This window comes from Typopeltis vanoorti, chromosome 1, assembly GCF_054136105.1.
Source record: "Typopeltis vanoorti isolate ZY-2024b chromosome 1, IOZ_Tvanoo_1.0, whole genome shotgun sequence".
NCBI lineage: Eukaryota > Metazoa > Arthropoda > Arachnida > Uropygi > Thelyphonidae > Typopeltis > Typopeltis vanoorti.
In genome coordinates, this window is record NC_143549.1 from 70,404,346 (window position 1) to 70,422,188 (window position 17,843).

Consider the following 17,843-nt stretch of genomic DNA (forward strand, 5'->3'; position numbering starts at 1 on the left):
CCTGAAATTATAAATAGTGCAAATAAAATAAATCTATTACAGTGCCATAAATAGCTGGTTACTTTGTGTTATGCCAAGATTGTTTTCATAATGCTTGTATGCCCTACCCTCTAATGGATCGTATTCCATTATGAAAAATCAATGATGTATTGGCAGTCTGTAATCATTGCCATATCCTAACAAGCATAATAAACAAGGTTCACAGAATCAGAATTAAGTTAATCAAACAAACTGTCTCATTTTTTTTTTATTTGTCACTTAAAAATCCTCATTTGTCATGGAAAAGCACATTATTTGAGCCCTGAACAATATGATTAAAGCTAATTAATGAGCCATCTCATTCTGAAAAGACAATATACTGTAATATTAAAATGTTGTTTAATTCATTCCTTGTGCTATTTTCCTTCCATTAAATGTCTAATACAACTATTCTTCATTTGTCGCCAGGTCTGGTAGTGCTCAAGAGATCTAAGCTTCAAGATCTTTCATAAGCATGCTAATCTCCTTGCCATTTTCCATTGAGGTGAGGACAACCTTGCAAATAAAACAGAGTTTTTTTCATCAAACGTTTCTTGCACAAACATTCATGGTCATAGCCTCCTCAGCTCTTGAAAACCTGAATGGCTGTTTTGTTCAAGCAGTCATATTTCTTACCTGTACAACTCCAAATACTATATAAACCTCAAATTACCTCCCCCCCCCCCCCAGAATAGAGTTTTGGTATGATGTTTGGAGTTAAACTATATGGATGTTCACCAGTTGCTGCTTGTGTTCTTATGTAATTAGAGTTCTTAGATCCACACACAGTCAGTTCAGTTTCTTAGTAAACATGCTTCTTATCTTCCTTTCTTTCCTTGAAAAGTAGGAACTAGTTCCTTCTTTCTCTTTAGTCACTTGCCTGCATAAGGGCATAAATAATCAGATCAGCAAGAATACACAAGGGGGGGGGCACCAAAACGTCAGTGATGGTAGATTATTGCTGTTGTTTTAAAAGGAAACTAATGACCCATCACATCACAAAAATAGTAATTTAATTACATGAAAGCAAGATATTTTCAAATCAGATCAACTCCAAATAAGCAATACTTTCATTTTTGTTTTCAAACCATTTTATTCATAATTTTACATGTTTATTTTCTCATTAGATTAAAATAAATAAATAAAATATAAACAAATGTCTGTTATATATTTTTATCTTTTGCAAAATATCCTTACATGAAAAAAGATAGCAAACTTAAGCAAAATACATTATTCAAAGATCATCTTATGTAATTAGAGTTCTTAGATCCACACACAGTCAGTTCAGTTTCTTAGTAAACATGCTTCTTATCTTCCTTTCTTTCCTTGAAAAGTAGGAACTAGTTCCTTCTTTCTCTTTAGTCACTTGCCTGCATAAGGGCATAAATAATCAGATCAGCAAGAATACACAAGGGGGGGGGCACCAAAACGTCAGTGATGGTAGATTATTGCTGTTGTTTTAAAAGGAAACTAATGACCCATCACATCACAAAAATAGTAATTTAATTACATGAAAGCAAGATATTTTCAAATCAGATCAACTCCAAATAAGCAATACTTTCATTTTTGTTTTCAAACCATTTTATTCATAATTTTACATGTTTATTTTCTCATTAGATTAAAATAAATAAATAAAATATAAACAAATGTCTGTTATATATTTTTATCTTTTGCAAAATATCCTTACATGAAAAAAGATAGCAAACTTAAGCAAAATACATTATTCAAAGATCATCTTCATTGCTCTCTCTCTCTCTCTCTGTGTGGTGTGTGTGTGTGTGTGTGTGTGTGTGTGTGAGAGAGAGAGAGAGAGAGAGAGATCAAATTTAAGAATCTGCTAACATCTAAATAAATATAGAATAAATTCCCTACCTTTCTTCCTTTCTGAACGACACGGTTTAAACAATCTGGTCCACACTTACATCTCTTGTTGCACTCATATATAGGAGTACCCTTTGGAACATTCAGAAGTCCATACTTGTTATAAGCAAAACATCCACTAGACTGACTTGTGCAACATTTCTTTTTGCTCTCATAACAGTTCTGACATTCACAACCTACCAATGGATCATCAGGAATGAGTATCCCATCACCAGGTTTATAATCTGTTATGTACACAAAATTTGCTGGTGGTCCTTCTGTATCAACATAGTTTTCTACTATTATAGGTACAGCTTCATTTGATAACTGATTAATATCATATTCCCACTGTTTTAGTTTGGGAATAATCTGTTTACGAGTCTCAGCAAAAGTTAAAAAATTGTCAACACTGCCAAATCTATTTTCAATTTTTAGTTTCTTAACAAATGCCTTGAAGGAAGTGACTTGGCTTGAAAACTTCAGGAGCTTTTGTTTGAAGTCTTTTCTTATTTTGGAGAGATTCACATCATTCACAACATCTAGGGCATTCCTAGTTAACTTGAGCAAAATGGCTACGTCTCCATCAGATTTACACACTTCGAAACTAATGTGTTTCACCTTTTTACGGTCTGCTATCTCTTTTTTTAGACACTGTTCTCTAAAATAAAATAAATAATAAGAGATATAATCATTGTATATAAAGATCTATTATATATTGAATTAGAATAAAATTAGCTTGGTAGAAATGCCATTTTAACATGCCACAAAATGTACTGCAAATATAATTAAACATTTTCATTAGTTAAGTAATTATCATTATTATTATGCAGGCTCCTCCAAGAAGTCAACGAATTATCAAGGAGAGTCTTTTCCCTGTCACACTATGCCTAAATATTAGATTTTTTCTTTGAAAACATTTTAAGAAACACTCATAACATCCACTGGCAGCCAATTCCATATGAACTCAACAGAAACCATGAAAAGAACCCAAATCTTTCATGCCTATTAACTAACCACATCCTTATTATTTTTCCAGTGATGATTCCGAGTTCCTCTCTCACACCTGCCATGAGCTATAAAATCACACTATAGATACAAAGTAAGATCCATTTACCCCAACTTTGAAAACCACATTCCCACAACTTGTGGGAAATGTAGTCTTCATATGCACAGTTCAACAGGCAAGACATCATCTTGGATTACCCCCACCACACACACACACACACATGGATCTTTTCAATTGTCTCCTCATCTCTGAACAAACTGTGTGGTCTTCTTATCAAAGGCTTTGTTGTATGATGGAAGAAAAACTTCCTTATTCCTACAAGTTAGTATTCTCTTTAACATTGAAGTTATCAAACGTTATGGATTAACCACCTAAGCAATGTGGCCATAAACTTTAACTACCATGACTTTGGGTCAAGTTTCACTGACCACTTGTAAAAATCAATTACCATAAATGTGAATTTATGGTAATTGATTTTTACAATTACCATAAATTCACATTTATGGTAATTGTAATGGTAATTGTAACTGTTGTAGGTGATACAACAGCGGTGTTTAAGTTAGTGAAGAGATTTTATTGGATTAATTCGAGGAATTATAAAACAGGAGGGATGAACTAGAGGCCACCCCTAGAAGTGATGTTGGAGTGTGGCAAATGGAATGCATTACAAGAATATGTTGTTAGTTGAATGAACCTACCACAATGAATCTGCTGACTCCATGGAGGGCGTCATGATGATAATGCATTAGAAAAAAGCAGAAATATTATGATCATCATCAAATTCCTGACATGTACCCTCAAAGGGTATATATGTCAGGAATTTGCCAGTACTACATAAAACACTTACATCATTATGAACTTTCTATCAACAATTTTCCTCCACATCAATCTGTTATTTGTCAAGACTCCAACATTATCAGATCTTATATTTCTGTCTTCTAAGATACATTTTACTGTATCAATCCACCTACATCTTGGTCTTCCTCTGGGTCTTTTTCCTGCTAACCTGGGAGAGAAGACCTGTTTTGCTAATCTTTCATCTCCCCTTTCTGTTTAATTGACCATACCACCTGAGATCAGCTCTGCTAACACATGAATGGATGCTAACAACATCAAGTTCTTTCCTAATATCCTTGTTTTTAATACGATATTGACACTGATGCCATCTGTTCACACCCTAATCTTTCTCAGAACTCTCATATCTGCGGTCTCTAGTCTTTGTGCAAGCATTTATTTCTAACCCAGCTCTAAGATTCATAAGTTAAAATTGGTTTGAACACTGTCTTGTATATAGCTACTGTAGTGTATTGACTAATTTCTCTCTTATTCCATATAAATCTATTCAGTTGACTTCCAACCACACTAGCTTTGTTGATTCTGTTGTATATTTCCATATTTAATTTACCATCTTCACTAAAAATTGTGCCTAAGTAGCTGAAATGTTTTACTTGTTCTATAGATTCTCCATTCATGTTGCAGTTCATATTTTCAATGTTCCTGCCTATTTTCATTCTCTTTGTCTTGTTACTGCTGATTTTTATTATTACTATTATTATTATTATGTTACACCTCCAGGGAGTCTAAAGACTCATCGAGGGAGAGCACCTACTCTACAACTCTCCATCCCCACCAATCGACCAAATGCAACTACCTTCATCATCTACACCAAGGCAATCTACCACTGACCACCACCACTAGTATTTTCACAGACAATCACAAACATCCATGCCCACAGCAGGATTCAAACCTGTAGCCTTTTGGTTGGAGAGCGGATACGCTAACCACTTGGCCAACCAGGCCAGCATTGTTATTTGGTATTTTCCTACCGAATTTATTCAATTTATTCAGGGAATCTTGCAAACTTGTACTGGATTTATTTAAAAGTATAACATCATCTGCAAAAATTAAAAAGCTGAGAATCTCCAATTTTGATATCAGGTTTAATGTACATCCTTGTCTGACAACAGATTTAGCATCAAACTAACTTCCTGTACTTCCTTCAAGTCTAACTGCTGACTTACAGCTTAAATAGACACTATTTTCTGCTTGATATAATATCCCATTTACACCATATAACTGTATTGAATAGCTTATCACTTTGTCATATGCCTTTTGCAGGTCTTCTTCAACCTTCTTTTTCTGTCCACTGCTGGACGAAGGTCTCTCCCATGGTTTTCCAGACCACTTGGTTTTCTGCCTCTCGCATTCATCTCACTCTTGCAACTTGTTCCAGTTCATCCCCCCACCTTCTTCTTCTTGGTCTTCCTCCATCCATTGGTTTACAGGTCTACAAAACTTAAATACAGATCTTTGTTATATTCCCACTATTTCTCAGCTATTTGTTGTAAAGTGAAAATCTGATCCTCACAATGTCTGAATCCAGCTTGTTCTTCACCAAGCTTCCCTTCCACAATCCTTCTCAAACGATTTCTTAAGTATTTGCATAAATCTTACCAGGAACACTAGTAGGAAAATACCTCTGTCCAGGCCTTCTGAACTATGCAGTGCAGTGCAGCCACTGTAAGACTTTTATATCTCCATACTTGAGCATTTCTGGTTGAATATCATCTCTCCTGCTGCCTTTCACATTTCAGGCTTTTGTTGACATTTTCTACTTCAAGTATGGATATGTAATCCTGATTGCATGCCTGTTGAGCATTTTTTTACCACTGTGCTGTCACTGATTGCTTAATTTACCAATTTTTCGGAGTAATTACTCCATATATATAAAGGATATCTTTTTCTCTAGTTTTTGTCACCTTTATCATTTCTAATTCCTTTTATAGCACTCTTTCCTCCATTTCTGAGCTTTTCAACAGGCTCGACAATATTTTGCCCCTTCCTGATATCTATTTTCTGTTCTTGCAAAGTCTTCCTATGACTTTTATTTTGCTAGTTTCACCCCCCCCCTCGAGGAGTCAGGAATTTGATGATGATGAGTTTTGAACAGTGTTTATTAGCTTTCTTGCATTTGTCTCTGTTTTCTCTAAGAGCACAAGCTAACTTATTCACCAGGAACTTTCGATATGCTTTCTTCTGTTTCTTCACTGCCTCTTTAACTTCCTGTGTCCACCATGGAGTTCTGATTTTTCTATCCTTGCAAACAACCTCTCCACATGCCTCTCTGGCTAAATCAATCAATGTTTTCTTCACGGCATGCCACTGAATCTTCAGGTTTAATTCCTGTTCTGAAACTCAAACTCTATAAAAGCAGCAAACTTATAATTCTGTGTGTTCTGGACTATCTGAAAAGATATGCAGAGTACTCAAATACCAGCTCCACACTACATGTAAACCATACATTAAACTGCCAACCCTCATCCATTCACCTAGGGGACAAACTTTCTCCTTTTTTTCACACAACCAGGAGTTTATGAAATGCCCTGTACCTGTGACCTATCTTATGACAGACAGAAAAGATCTGTTGGTATCTGCCTCAGAGAACATAAAACACACATTCGGCATGATCACTATGACAAGCCGGGATTGGCAGATCACACCTTGAATAACCTTTTACAGAACAAAGTGCTACAGAGCGAGAGACAGAGAGAGAGACTGTTTTTGGAATTAGTAGCAGCTTTAAAATGTTTCTCCAGACTTCTAGCACAGCTGTATCAATTTACCAAAAATCTAGGAGACAGCCTTTTAAGATCGAATGAATACTCTCTCTGTATCCATCTATTGTTGGATACAGAGAGAGAGAGGTTTGTTACTAGCTGACTAGCTGTTACAATTTAAAATGTTCCTGCTATTAACTAATTGCTACTGTATGCATACTATGACAAACTGTTTGTGCTCTGAAAATGCGGGAGGGGGGGGGGCAAAATATCAGCAACTAAGTAAATAAATATATTATTTATTTTTGTATTAGTGTCTCATGTTGTGAATTAAACAGTAATAAAAAATTCAGCATGAATTGTAAATGAACAAGTCTTTCTACTCATCACCTAAATTATGATTTATTGAAAATCTTGATCAGTATTTTTATATATCTTACTGAACATTCTGTATTAAAAATGAATTATATGATATATTTTGAAATAGGGATAGACACCCAACATTTGTCATGCATTTGACAAATGTTGGATGTCTATCCCTATCTGGGTGTCCCCCCCCCCCCAAAAAAAAAGGAAGACACTTCCCAACCAGTGTTGGGAAGTGTCTTCCTTTCAATTTTGGGGAATTGGTCATCAGGTGATGTGCACTGCATTTAATAGTTGATCTCAATGCAAGGAAAATTTTTAAAAAATTTCTTACAAAACTTAGTTGCATATCTGCAAAATTATGTATTTACTGTACAGCATCTGAGAATTTAGAACTGTTATATGCCTGACCTATCAACTGCTCACGTTATTCTTATGGTATTCTATTACACAATGCAGATTCACTATTGACTGACTGATCTGTCTCTCATTTCTGATGGTCTCTAAGTTTCACTGATAATAAAAAAGCACTATTTTTTATTATCAATGAAAGAAGCTTCCCATATGACACACTGCCCAGCAGAGCTCTTCAGATATAAGTGCAAATATTTTCATTCAGACAGCAGATGCAGAATAACTTTTAAATGTGTTTAAAAGTTATTCCACACAAAATAACTTTTAAGCATGTTTAAAAGTTATTTTGGTGGAATAACTTTTAAAATGTAAAGTATGGTCAAGAATACACGGGTTCAGCAAGGATGCCAGTTTTAAACTACTTGAGATAACTTGAGCTTAGCAGTGAAAAGGTTAAAAAACCTAAGCAGATATGAAGCTCATACTAGCATGCTATATGATCAATTTACAACATTATTTATTTTATTTTTATATGATAAAAATAACACAGAATGGCAAAAAAAAGTAGTGAATAACTACAACGATATGTGTTATGGAGTAAATGGGTTTATTAACAAAGAAATATATGTTTACACAAGATGATATGCACATCCACAACCATCAGTGGAATCTCAGTTGAATAAAGCATTAAGACAGTAGATTACATGCTCAAAATGGGCACCTTGTCTTTCAAGATGGGTTTCGTAGCACATGCAAAGGTTCTCTATCGCTTGGAAAACAAGGGTTGGGACATTTACTAGACATATCACATAATTTTATCCTTTAGTTCATCAGGGTTCGAAGATAGGTCATAGTGGAATACCTATTCTTTCACCATACCCAAAATGAAGCATCAAGTGATGTGAGATCAGGAGAACGTGAAGGGTACGGAAATTCTGTGAAGCTCGAAATGAGCCTCCTGAGGAAGTGTAGTGATAAATAGGTTCTAGAATCACGTGATGTGTGACAGGTTGATCCATCCTGTTGGATCAACATGGAACAACAACACAAAATGGAATGTTTTTGACACGACACATCCTATGCAAATCCTGAGTGAACAGAACCAACACATTCTAAACGTTTGGTATTCAAGGTCACAGTTATACCACCCTCTTCAATAAAGTAGGTCCCAATTATGTAATGGTCAGAAACTGCATACCATGCTGTGACCTTCTTGCTGTGAAGAGGTTTCTCTTGGAGAAATTCAGATCTCAAAAACCAAGAAACCTGTATGTTCACCTAATTACATGACACTTAGATGGAAACGTGCTTCGTCCAAGGTTCAGACATTATCAAGGAAGAATAGATCTTCATCAACATTGGTCAGCAAGCATGCATGCATGTACAGTATTCTTGCCATTCAGTGTAATCCATTGCTGTTAAACCCTGACCCGCTTGAATGAAGCACGAAAAGGCACCCAGCTATTTAAGGATTCTCTGTAATGACTGCCTCGGTATCCCAAGTTTTACCACTGTTCTGCACTGACTGCGTTTAGACTGTCACACTTGCTCCAATACACGTCTATGATTCTCATTTGTGTTACCAGTTCATGGTCTAACCGAATGCAATTTGCATTGCAGAAAAATACTCCCAGTATGTCGGAACATCTTGATTATGGGATGATGAAATTATTGCTTGGGGCACACTTATGAAAACGATGAACAAACTGCTAACGAATATGTTGGGCTTGGAACAGGTCTCTCTTACAATGAGTGTTGGAAATCTGTGGAGGTTCCTGTGCAGTGGGATGCGTAAGGGTCAAAGCTGTATAACTGAGCAGAGACCTCACACAGCCTTTCAAGGAATTCGGAGAACCAACCAGGGCTTCTGACCTAATGTCCACTCCTCACCTTCTCGTTGTGCACCCTGTTGGGTGATACTGAACAAACGAGGATGGGATGGCAATTTGGGAGTTAGCCTATCAAATTGTATTCTTATTGGCTTAAACTAAAATACAAAATGATGGTACAACATGACAAAATTTCATGCCGTCTGAGGCATTGTCCAGTTAAACAAGACCCCCTTTGTTTTCACCAGGAAACCAGGGAGAACAGCGAAAAGTCAGCTACTGGAACAAATCTGAAAACACACCCCAACTCAACATCACCAGAGTTAAAGATCGGTACTATCAACATAAGAAGTCTGAATGGCAAAGAAATGGAGTTACCTAAGGAATTAGATAAGTACCAGATCAACATAATTGGGGTGACTGAAACAAAGAAGACAAAAACTGGTGAGATGTTTCTGAACAATAAATACAAAATGTTATATTCAGGCAATGACAATCAAGAAAAAGAAGGAGTAGCCATAGTATTCAACACAAAATACGAGGCTAATCTTCTTGAATGGCAGGCAGTCTCAAGTAGAGTGATGTGGGCAAATATCAGAATGGGGAACTGGACAATGAGACTTATTTCTGCCTATGGTCCCACAGAAGGTTCAAATAAGGTAGAAGTGGGGGAATTTTTTGAGGCTTTAGAAAAAACAACAGCACAATGAAAAAGGAAAAGCCTGGTCCTTGTTGGGGATCTAAATAGCAGAATAGGAAATGATTGTCAGACATACAAAATTATTCTGGTAAAATTTGGAGAAAAGAGCAAAGCTAATAATAATGGCAAATATCTGTTGGATTTCTGCTCAGGACATGGCCTGGTTATTACTAACACCATGTTCCAACATAAAAATGTGCACAAATTCACATGGAGAGAAGAGGCAAGGAATAAGAAAAGTCTCATTGACTATGTTATTGTTGATAGTGATATTTTCTCCCAGGTGCAGGACACCAGAATGTATACAGAGGATTTGAAATTGGAAGTGATCAATTTAGTCTTGAGCAGGATAAAATTGAATTTCATATTGAAAACAATAACATGTAAGAAAGTTTTAAAGCGAATAAAAGTTGAGCAGCTCTCAGATGTAAACTGTAGATTAAATTCACAAAGATTATTGAAGAAAAAATAAAAAAGTTCAAGTACAGGAACAAACCTTGGAGATTCAGTGGCAGGCCTAGAAGAAACCCTGATGATTCAGCTAGAGAGGCATGAAAAATTAGAACTCCATGGTGGACACAGGAAGTTAAAGAGGCAGTGAAAGAAAAGAATAAATCATATCAAAAGTTCCTAGCAAATAAATCAGCTTGTGCCCTCAGAGATTACAGAGACAAATGTAAGAAAGCTAAACACTGTGTAAAACTAGCTAAACAAAAGTCATGGGAGAATTTTGGCAAAAACATAGAAAATAAATATCAAGAATATGGCAAGATATTCTGTTAGTTGTTATACAAGCTCAGAAATGGAGAACAGAGTGCTGAAAAAGGAGTTAGATATGATAAATGTGACATGAAAATGGAAGAAAAAGATATCCTTGAAGTATGGAGTAATTACTTTGAAAAATTGCTAAATGAAAAAAGCAGTGATAGCACAGTGGTAAAAGAGACTCAACAGGTATACAGTCAGGAATACATATCCATACTTGAAATAGAAAAAGCCATCAAAGGCTTGAAATGTGGAAAGACAGCAGGAATAGATGATATTCGACCAGAAATGCTGAAGTATGGTAGTATAAAAGTCTTACAAAAAGTCTGCACTGCACAGTGCAGAATGCCTGGACAGAGGGACAAATTCCAGATGATTGGAGTAGAGCTCTCATAGTACCCATATATAAAAGGGGAAATAAAACTGAATGTGAGAATTTCAGAGGTATTTGCCTACTGAGTGTTACTGGTAAGATTTATGCAAGTATACTTGAGAAACGGTTGAGAAGAATTGTGGAAGAAAAGCTTGATGAAGAACAAGCTGGATTCAGGCCAAATTGAGGCTGTCAGGATCAGATCTTCACTTTACGACAAATAGTGGAGAAATCATGGGAATATAACAAACGTCTGTATTTAAGTTTTGTTGATCTGGAAAAGGCATATGACAAGGTGCCAAGAGAGAAGCTATTCAATATGCTACAGTTATATGGTGTCAATGGGGCATTATATCAAGCAATACTTGGTCTGTATTTGAGTTGTAAGTCGGCAGTTAGAATTGAAGGAAGTACAGGAAGATGGTTTAATGTTAAATCTGGTGTGAGACAAGGATGTACATTACCCCCCCCCCCTCTGTTATTCATTATCTATATGGATCACATTATGAAAGTAAGTGTTATTAAACATGAATCAAAATTGGAGATGTTGATGTCAGCAATAAAAAGACAAAGACAACGAAAATAGGCAGAATTGCTGAAAATGTCAACTGTGTTGTGAATGGAGAACCTGTAGAACAAGTAAAACATTTCAGCTACTTCGGCACGATTTTTAGTGAAGATGACAAATTAAATATAGAAATAGACAACAGAATCAACAAAGCTGATATGGTAGGAAGTCAATTGAATAAGAGAGAAATTATCCAAAATACTAAATTAGCTGGTCATTTAAACAGAATGGGAGAGGAAAGATTAGCAAAACAAGTGTTCTCTGCGAGGGTGGTAGGAAAAAGATCCAGAGGTAGACCAAGATATAGGTGGATTGATACACCTATATCTTGATTGACAGTAAAAAGTGCCTTAGAAGAAAAAAATATGAGATCTGAGATCTGAAAATGTTGGAGTCTTGACTGGTTACAGACTGATTTGGAGGAAAATTGTAGATAGGAGGTAATGATGTAATTTTTCATGTATTACTTTCATATCCTGTACACTCCTTGATGGTATATATCAGGTATTTGATGATGAGGATGAATTAGAAAGTTTATAAACTAAAAAATCAAAGAACAAAAAAGGAACAAAGCAACTTGCAACATATACTTTGCCAGTAGCATGACAGTGTACTCTCCATTTTTGTGGAAATTGTCATCAGAAAACCTGTCACAATCAAATTCTGGTTGACTGGAATAAAACTTTCATAAATACCTATCTATAAAAAGGATAATAAAAAAGGGTAATACATAATAGAACAAGTAAAACATTTCAGCTATTTAGTGAAGATGACAAATTAGACAGCAAAATTACCAAAGCTGATATGATAAGAAGTCAACTGAATAAATTTATATGGAATAAGAGAGAGATTAGTCAAATCTCTAAACTAGTTGTATACAAGACAGTGTTCGAACCAATTGTAACTTATGGATCTGAGAGCAGGGATAGAAATAAAACTCTTGATCAAAGACTAGAGACCACAGATATGAGTCCTCAGAAAGATTAGGGTACTGAACAGGTGGCATCATGACAATATCACATTAAAAATTAGGATAATAATAGAGAACTGGAAATTGGTAGCATTCAGGAATGTGTTAGCAGAGCTAATCTCAGGTGGTATGGCCACTTAAACACAATGGGAAAGGGAAGATTAGTTAAAGAAGTGTTCTTTGCCAGGAAAATGATCCATAGGAAGAACAAGATATAGGTGGATTGATATAGTAAAAAGTGCCTTAGATGACAGAAATATAAGATATGATAATAATGGAATGTTGACAGCTAATCTGGAGGAAAATTGTTGATAGGAAGTTAGTAATGATGACCTTTTCGTTTAGTACTATCATCAGATACTGTACCCCTGATGGTATATACATATATCAGGAATTTGATGACGATGATGATGAAACTGCACATGAGAATTATGTATAGGAATTTGTCTAATGCGAGTTCAAAGTCAGATTTATGCAAATAAACTTCAAAGATGCAACCAGGTCAGACGAAGTTTCTTCATCCAGTGAAGATGGCATTAGGTTTGACTTTACCTATATCACCAGGTTGATAACTCTTCACAAAATAGACAGTCATTATGTCAACAATATCAGAGCTAATTTCTGTTCAGAAATTGCCAGATTTCTTGCAGAGCCAATTTCATTTCATACAGACCAAGCTTTCTGTACAATAATTGTAACTATTCTGGCTTGTACCTTATTTTCCTAGCTGGTATTGTTCTTAAGCACATGGTATTCCTTCTAGAGAATTTTACTTAAGAATCTCCCACTTAGATTGCATATCTATTTCACTCCTTATCTATTCATTCTTTGAATTCTAAAAACACTTTCTAATTTTGCATTTAATTATTTTTTAAATGCTTCTATGTGCTGCCAATATCTTTTCCATCTAGCAACCAACACCACAGGAACAAACTTATCATTATTATTATTGTACGGACACCTCCATAGAGTCCGAAGACCTATCGCGGGAAACCCAATCTATTTACACAATCTATCATACCTCTCCTTGAGGTCATTAACAGGCAAATCAGTCACACAACTGACTCTGGCAAACCCATTCCACTCATTCAGAATTAAGCAAAAAATTTAGTCCTCACACCCCTACTAACCACACCTTTACTCAACTTCCAGTGATCCCTCGTTCTAGTCGCTCTAGCCAAATGCTGAAACATTTCCCCTGCATCTATCCTATAAAATCCTTTAAGCAACTTAAATGTTTCTATCATATTCAATCTTTTTCTCCTATAACCAACTTCTGCAATCCACACACCTTCGATCTGACCTCATAGGGCACATTCCACAGGCTACTCACACTTGGTCACTTGTCTCTGAAACCTCTCTACTGTTTCCTCAACCCCATGAAATCCAGGGGACCAGAATTGAGCACAGTAATCCAAATGTGGGCACATATCAAGGTCTTATAAAGAGAAATAACAACTTCCTTATCTCTACTTGTTAATGTGTTCTTCATCCAACTAATCTTATGGGCTATCTTAGCACCCTTAGCTATATATCCTCTAAATTTTACCACCACTCCTAAATCTAGCTTCATCTATTTCCTGGAGTCAAGTGTGCCATCAATGTGATACACAACTTGTAATCTATTTATCCCAAAATGCATAACTTTAAATTTCTCAACATTAAACTGACACCCTATTTAAATCATCCTGCAAGCTCTCCACATCACCTTGATTAACTATTCTCTATCTAATTTCGTATCATCCACTAACTACTGAATATTTCCCTTCAAGTTATTTCCTATATGGTCCCAGCACTGAACCATGTGGCACACATCACTGGTCACCTGTTTTCGTCTCAATTCTATATATATATATATATATAATTGAGTAATCATAAGGGAGGAATTGAATCTAGCAATTCAAAAGATGAAAGAAGGAAAATCCCCTGGAATAGATGGTATACAGATAGAACTTATAAGGAATATAGGTGAAAAAGGTATGGAAGTGTTATGGCAAATTATTAACGGAATTTATGAAGGACAAGAATTACCAGAGGAGTTTAGAAGATCAATTTTTATCCCCATTCCAAAAAAAGACGGGAGTTTTAGACTGTAACAATTTTAGAACGATAAGTCTTATAACTCACACAGCAAAAATTCTGGTGCAAATAATTTTAGAGAGAATTAGGAATAAAATAGAAAAAGAAATGAATGAGGAACAGTTTGGATTCAGAACCAACAGAGGAACTAGAGAGGCTATAATTTGTCTAAGAATTATTGGGGAGAAAACACTAAACCATGGTGGAAAGTTGTTTTTGGGATTTCTAGATTTTGAAAAGGCATTTGATACAGTGAAACATGAAAGGCTTTTTGACATTCTAGAAAATACTGATATTGACTCTTATGACTTGGAAATTTTAAAGAGATTATATTGGTCACAAATAGCATCAGTATGTGTAAATGGAGAGGAAACAGGAGAATTCCCGGTGGAGAGAGGAGTCAGACAAGGATGCAAATTATCGCCATTATTGTTTAACTTTTATAGTGAACAAATGTTTAGAGAGGCGCTTGAGGATGTAGAAGGAGGAATAAAAATAAACGGAAGAATCATTAATAACTTAAGATATGCGGATGATGTAGTAGTGATGGCAGAAAGTGAAAATGGGTTACAACAAATTATTCAAAGAATTGAAAACTCTTGTAAAGAGCATGGACTAAGAATTAACACAAAAAAGACCAAGATAATGATAATGGGTAGAAAAATAGGAGATAATGTAAAAATAAGATGTAGAGGAAAGATTTTAGAAGTGGAAAGATTTCAATATTTAGGTAGCTGGATCTCAGAGAAAGGAACTTCAGAGTTGGACATTAGAAATAGAATAGGCAAAGCTAAATCGGCATTTATGGAAATGAAGAGAATTTTAATAAACAAGAACACTAAAATAGGCATTAGAATTGGAATAGTTAAAGCAACAGTTTGGAGTATTGCAAGTTATGGAAGTGAGTCATGGACACTAAGAAAGAGAGATATGGAAAGAATTAATGCATTGGAAATGTGGTGTTATAGAAAGATGGAAAAGATTAGCTATACAGAAAGAATATCAAATCAAGAAGTTTTAAGACGAGTTGGGATGGAAAGAACACTGTTAAACAATATTATGCAAAGAAAGACTAGATTTGCAGGACATCTTCTGAGAGGTTCTTCGGGACACCTGACAAGAACTATAGTTGAGGGGAAGAGAAGACGTGGAAGACCAACTAGAGAGTGGTTTAATGACATCGTGGAATGGACTGGTTTAAGAATGATGGAAGCGACAGACAGAGAGAAATGGAGAAGAGCTGCTCATCTGCTGCAACCCTCTTGCTAGAGGATGCTACCAGACGACGACGATATATATATATAGAATCAAGGCGCAAAAAAAAAATATATATATATATATATATATATATATATACACCCTCCATATACCACTTTTTGATATCTGTCCAGCAGCCACCCTCTCATCCACTTAACCAGTGTCATGCTCATCCCCATTTGTTCTAATTTGCATAACAAAGTTCCATGTTGTATTCTGTCAAATGCCTTTGCAAAATCCAGCAAAATCATCGCATAGCCATTTTCTTTATCCAACTCAGCTGTTATCTACACTATAATATAAAATTATAAGCCTTTTTTTGAAACGTTTTGAAATTCAGGGGCTACCCTGAGTGTTGAGTCTTCAAAATTCGAGTCATCTGAATTCAAGGAGAACCGGCCTACCAGTCCGGAACCCGGGGGGGGCTACTTCTATTATAAAAAGTTAGTAAATTACAAAACCATGCTGACCCTCATATAGCATCATATTTTTATCTACCCATTCTTGAACTCTGTTTTTGACCAATTTTTCTAGCACTTTTACCACCGCGACTGAGATACTAATTGGTCTATAATTTGCTACTGCAATCTTAGAACTTCCCTTATGTAATGAAATTATTTTGCCCTCTTTCCACTCCTCGGAACTCTACCAGAGCTGAGACTTAAATGAAAGAATTAAAGAGCCTAGTCGAAGGCATTGTCACTTTCCTCACACCTTCTCGCAAAACCCTAGCTGATATCCCATCTAATCCCACAGCTGTATTTATGTTGAGATTCTGCAATATCCTAAGCACCTCCAATTCATCTGCCTCTGTTCCCAAATTACTGTCTGTCACAGTAATTTGGGAACACAGGTTAAAGCAGTAACCTTACTAGGATGATATACCTTTGTGATATCAGTAACTTAACTAGTTTATCTGCTTCTGTCTCCTCGTGACCATCATCACTCATTAATGTTAATCTTCCATACTCATTCTTCCTCTTACTTGCCACATAACGAAACAACTCTTTGGGATTTCCTTTAGCTTGCTTGGCTAGATTCTTCTCATAGTCTGATTTTGCCTTCCTTAACCTTGCATGCTGGTCACCTTTCTCTTTATATACCCTCCACAACATTTTCTTCTTCTTCTGCAGTTCATGCTTAATGATATTACTCATCCATCTAACTCTTGCAATTTCCCCTCCTTACCATAGGTAAGTTAATACTGCTTCCTCTAGATCAGTTTTTCCCAAACTAAGTTCTGTGGAACACTGATGTTCTGCGGAAAGTGAATAAGTGTTCCGTGAAAAATTATCAAAATTAATATGAGTTTGGGATGGTTTTAACTGCTGCGACAAGTTCAAACAAGTTTGAAAATCAGGCGATCCTCACTTTGCATGTGGATTGTGCTATTAAGGCCAGTGCGTGCTGGCCTTGACAGCCATCTGCAGTTGTCAACACCCCCAAGCACAGGTGAAGTACGGAGGTATCTATTCTAGGAAATGCGAGGTCACAAGCAAGGTCAATGCAATGCACTTCGGCCTGTGACGCCTACAGTGTGAGCTGTAGCATTTATTGCAATGCGATACAGCCTGCTGCGGCGATAGTGTGCACTGAACTTTATATTGAATACGATAGCATGTAGAAGAGACCGATGATACTCAACTCTAACCAAGGTGTTCCGTTAAAATATCAGGATTTGTGAAGTGTTCTGTCATAGGAAAAGTTTGAGAAACGCTGCTCTAGACGACCCTTAACCATATCCCATGCACTACTAACATGGCATAAAACCTTCCAGTGTTTTATGCCATGGTACAGATTTAAACTTCTTCTTAAGCATGTCATAATCACCTGCCTTGTAGTTCCACAAATACCCCTTCATAATTTTCTGATTTAAAGTTCAGCATGTAATCTTTTATGAATGGAACATCCATATTCTCAGATGATTTCCCAGGTTAGTAAAGTAAGATCAATGCCACCTCCCAGAGGCAGATCATAAGTGGAATCTCCTACAACACTATAATCAAGATCCAACACTTTTTGACCTACAGTTCCTTTTGTTACATGCTGCTTGAGGAAGTTGTTTTGCAACAGCTCATAAATTCGGTTTCATTCTTCTCATGAGATTTCACTGTGACTTTAATTACACAGGCCTGCAAAAT

The 17,843-nt window shown here is 36.0% G+C and overlaps 1 protein-coding gene across 2 annotated transcripts in view; it reads right to left on the minus strand.

The window, feature by feature from the left end:
• Su(var)3-9 (Suppressor of variegation 3-9) overlaps positions 1-17,843 on the minus strand; it is a 230,416-nt gene that overhangs the window by 86,369 nt on the left and 126,204 nt on the right. For both annotated transcript variants that reach the window (XM_090391165.1, XM_090391173.1), the window contains exon 8: positions 1,891-2,536. In XM_090391165.1, coding sequence (XP_090247291.1) covers positions 1,891-2,536 — 646 coding nt within the window. The remainder of the gene's footprint in view (positions 1-1,890; positions 2,537-17,843) is intronic.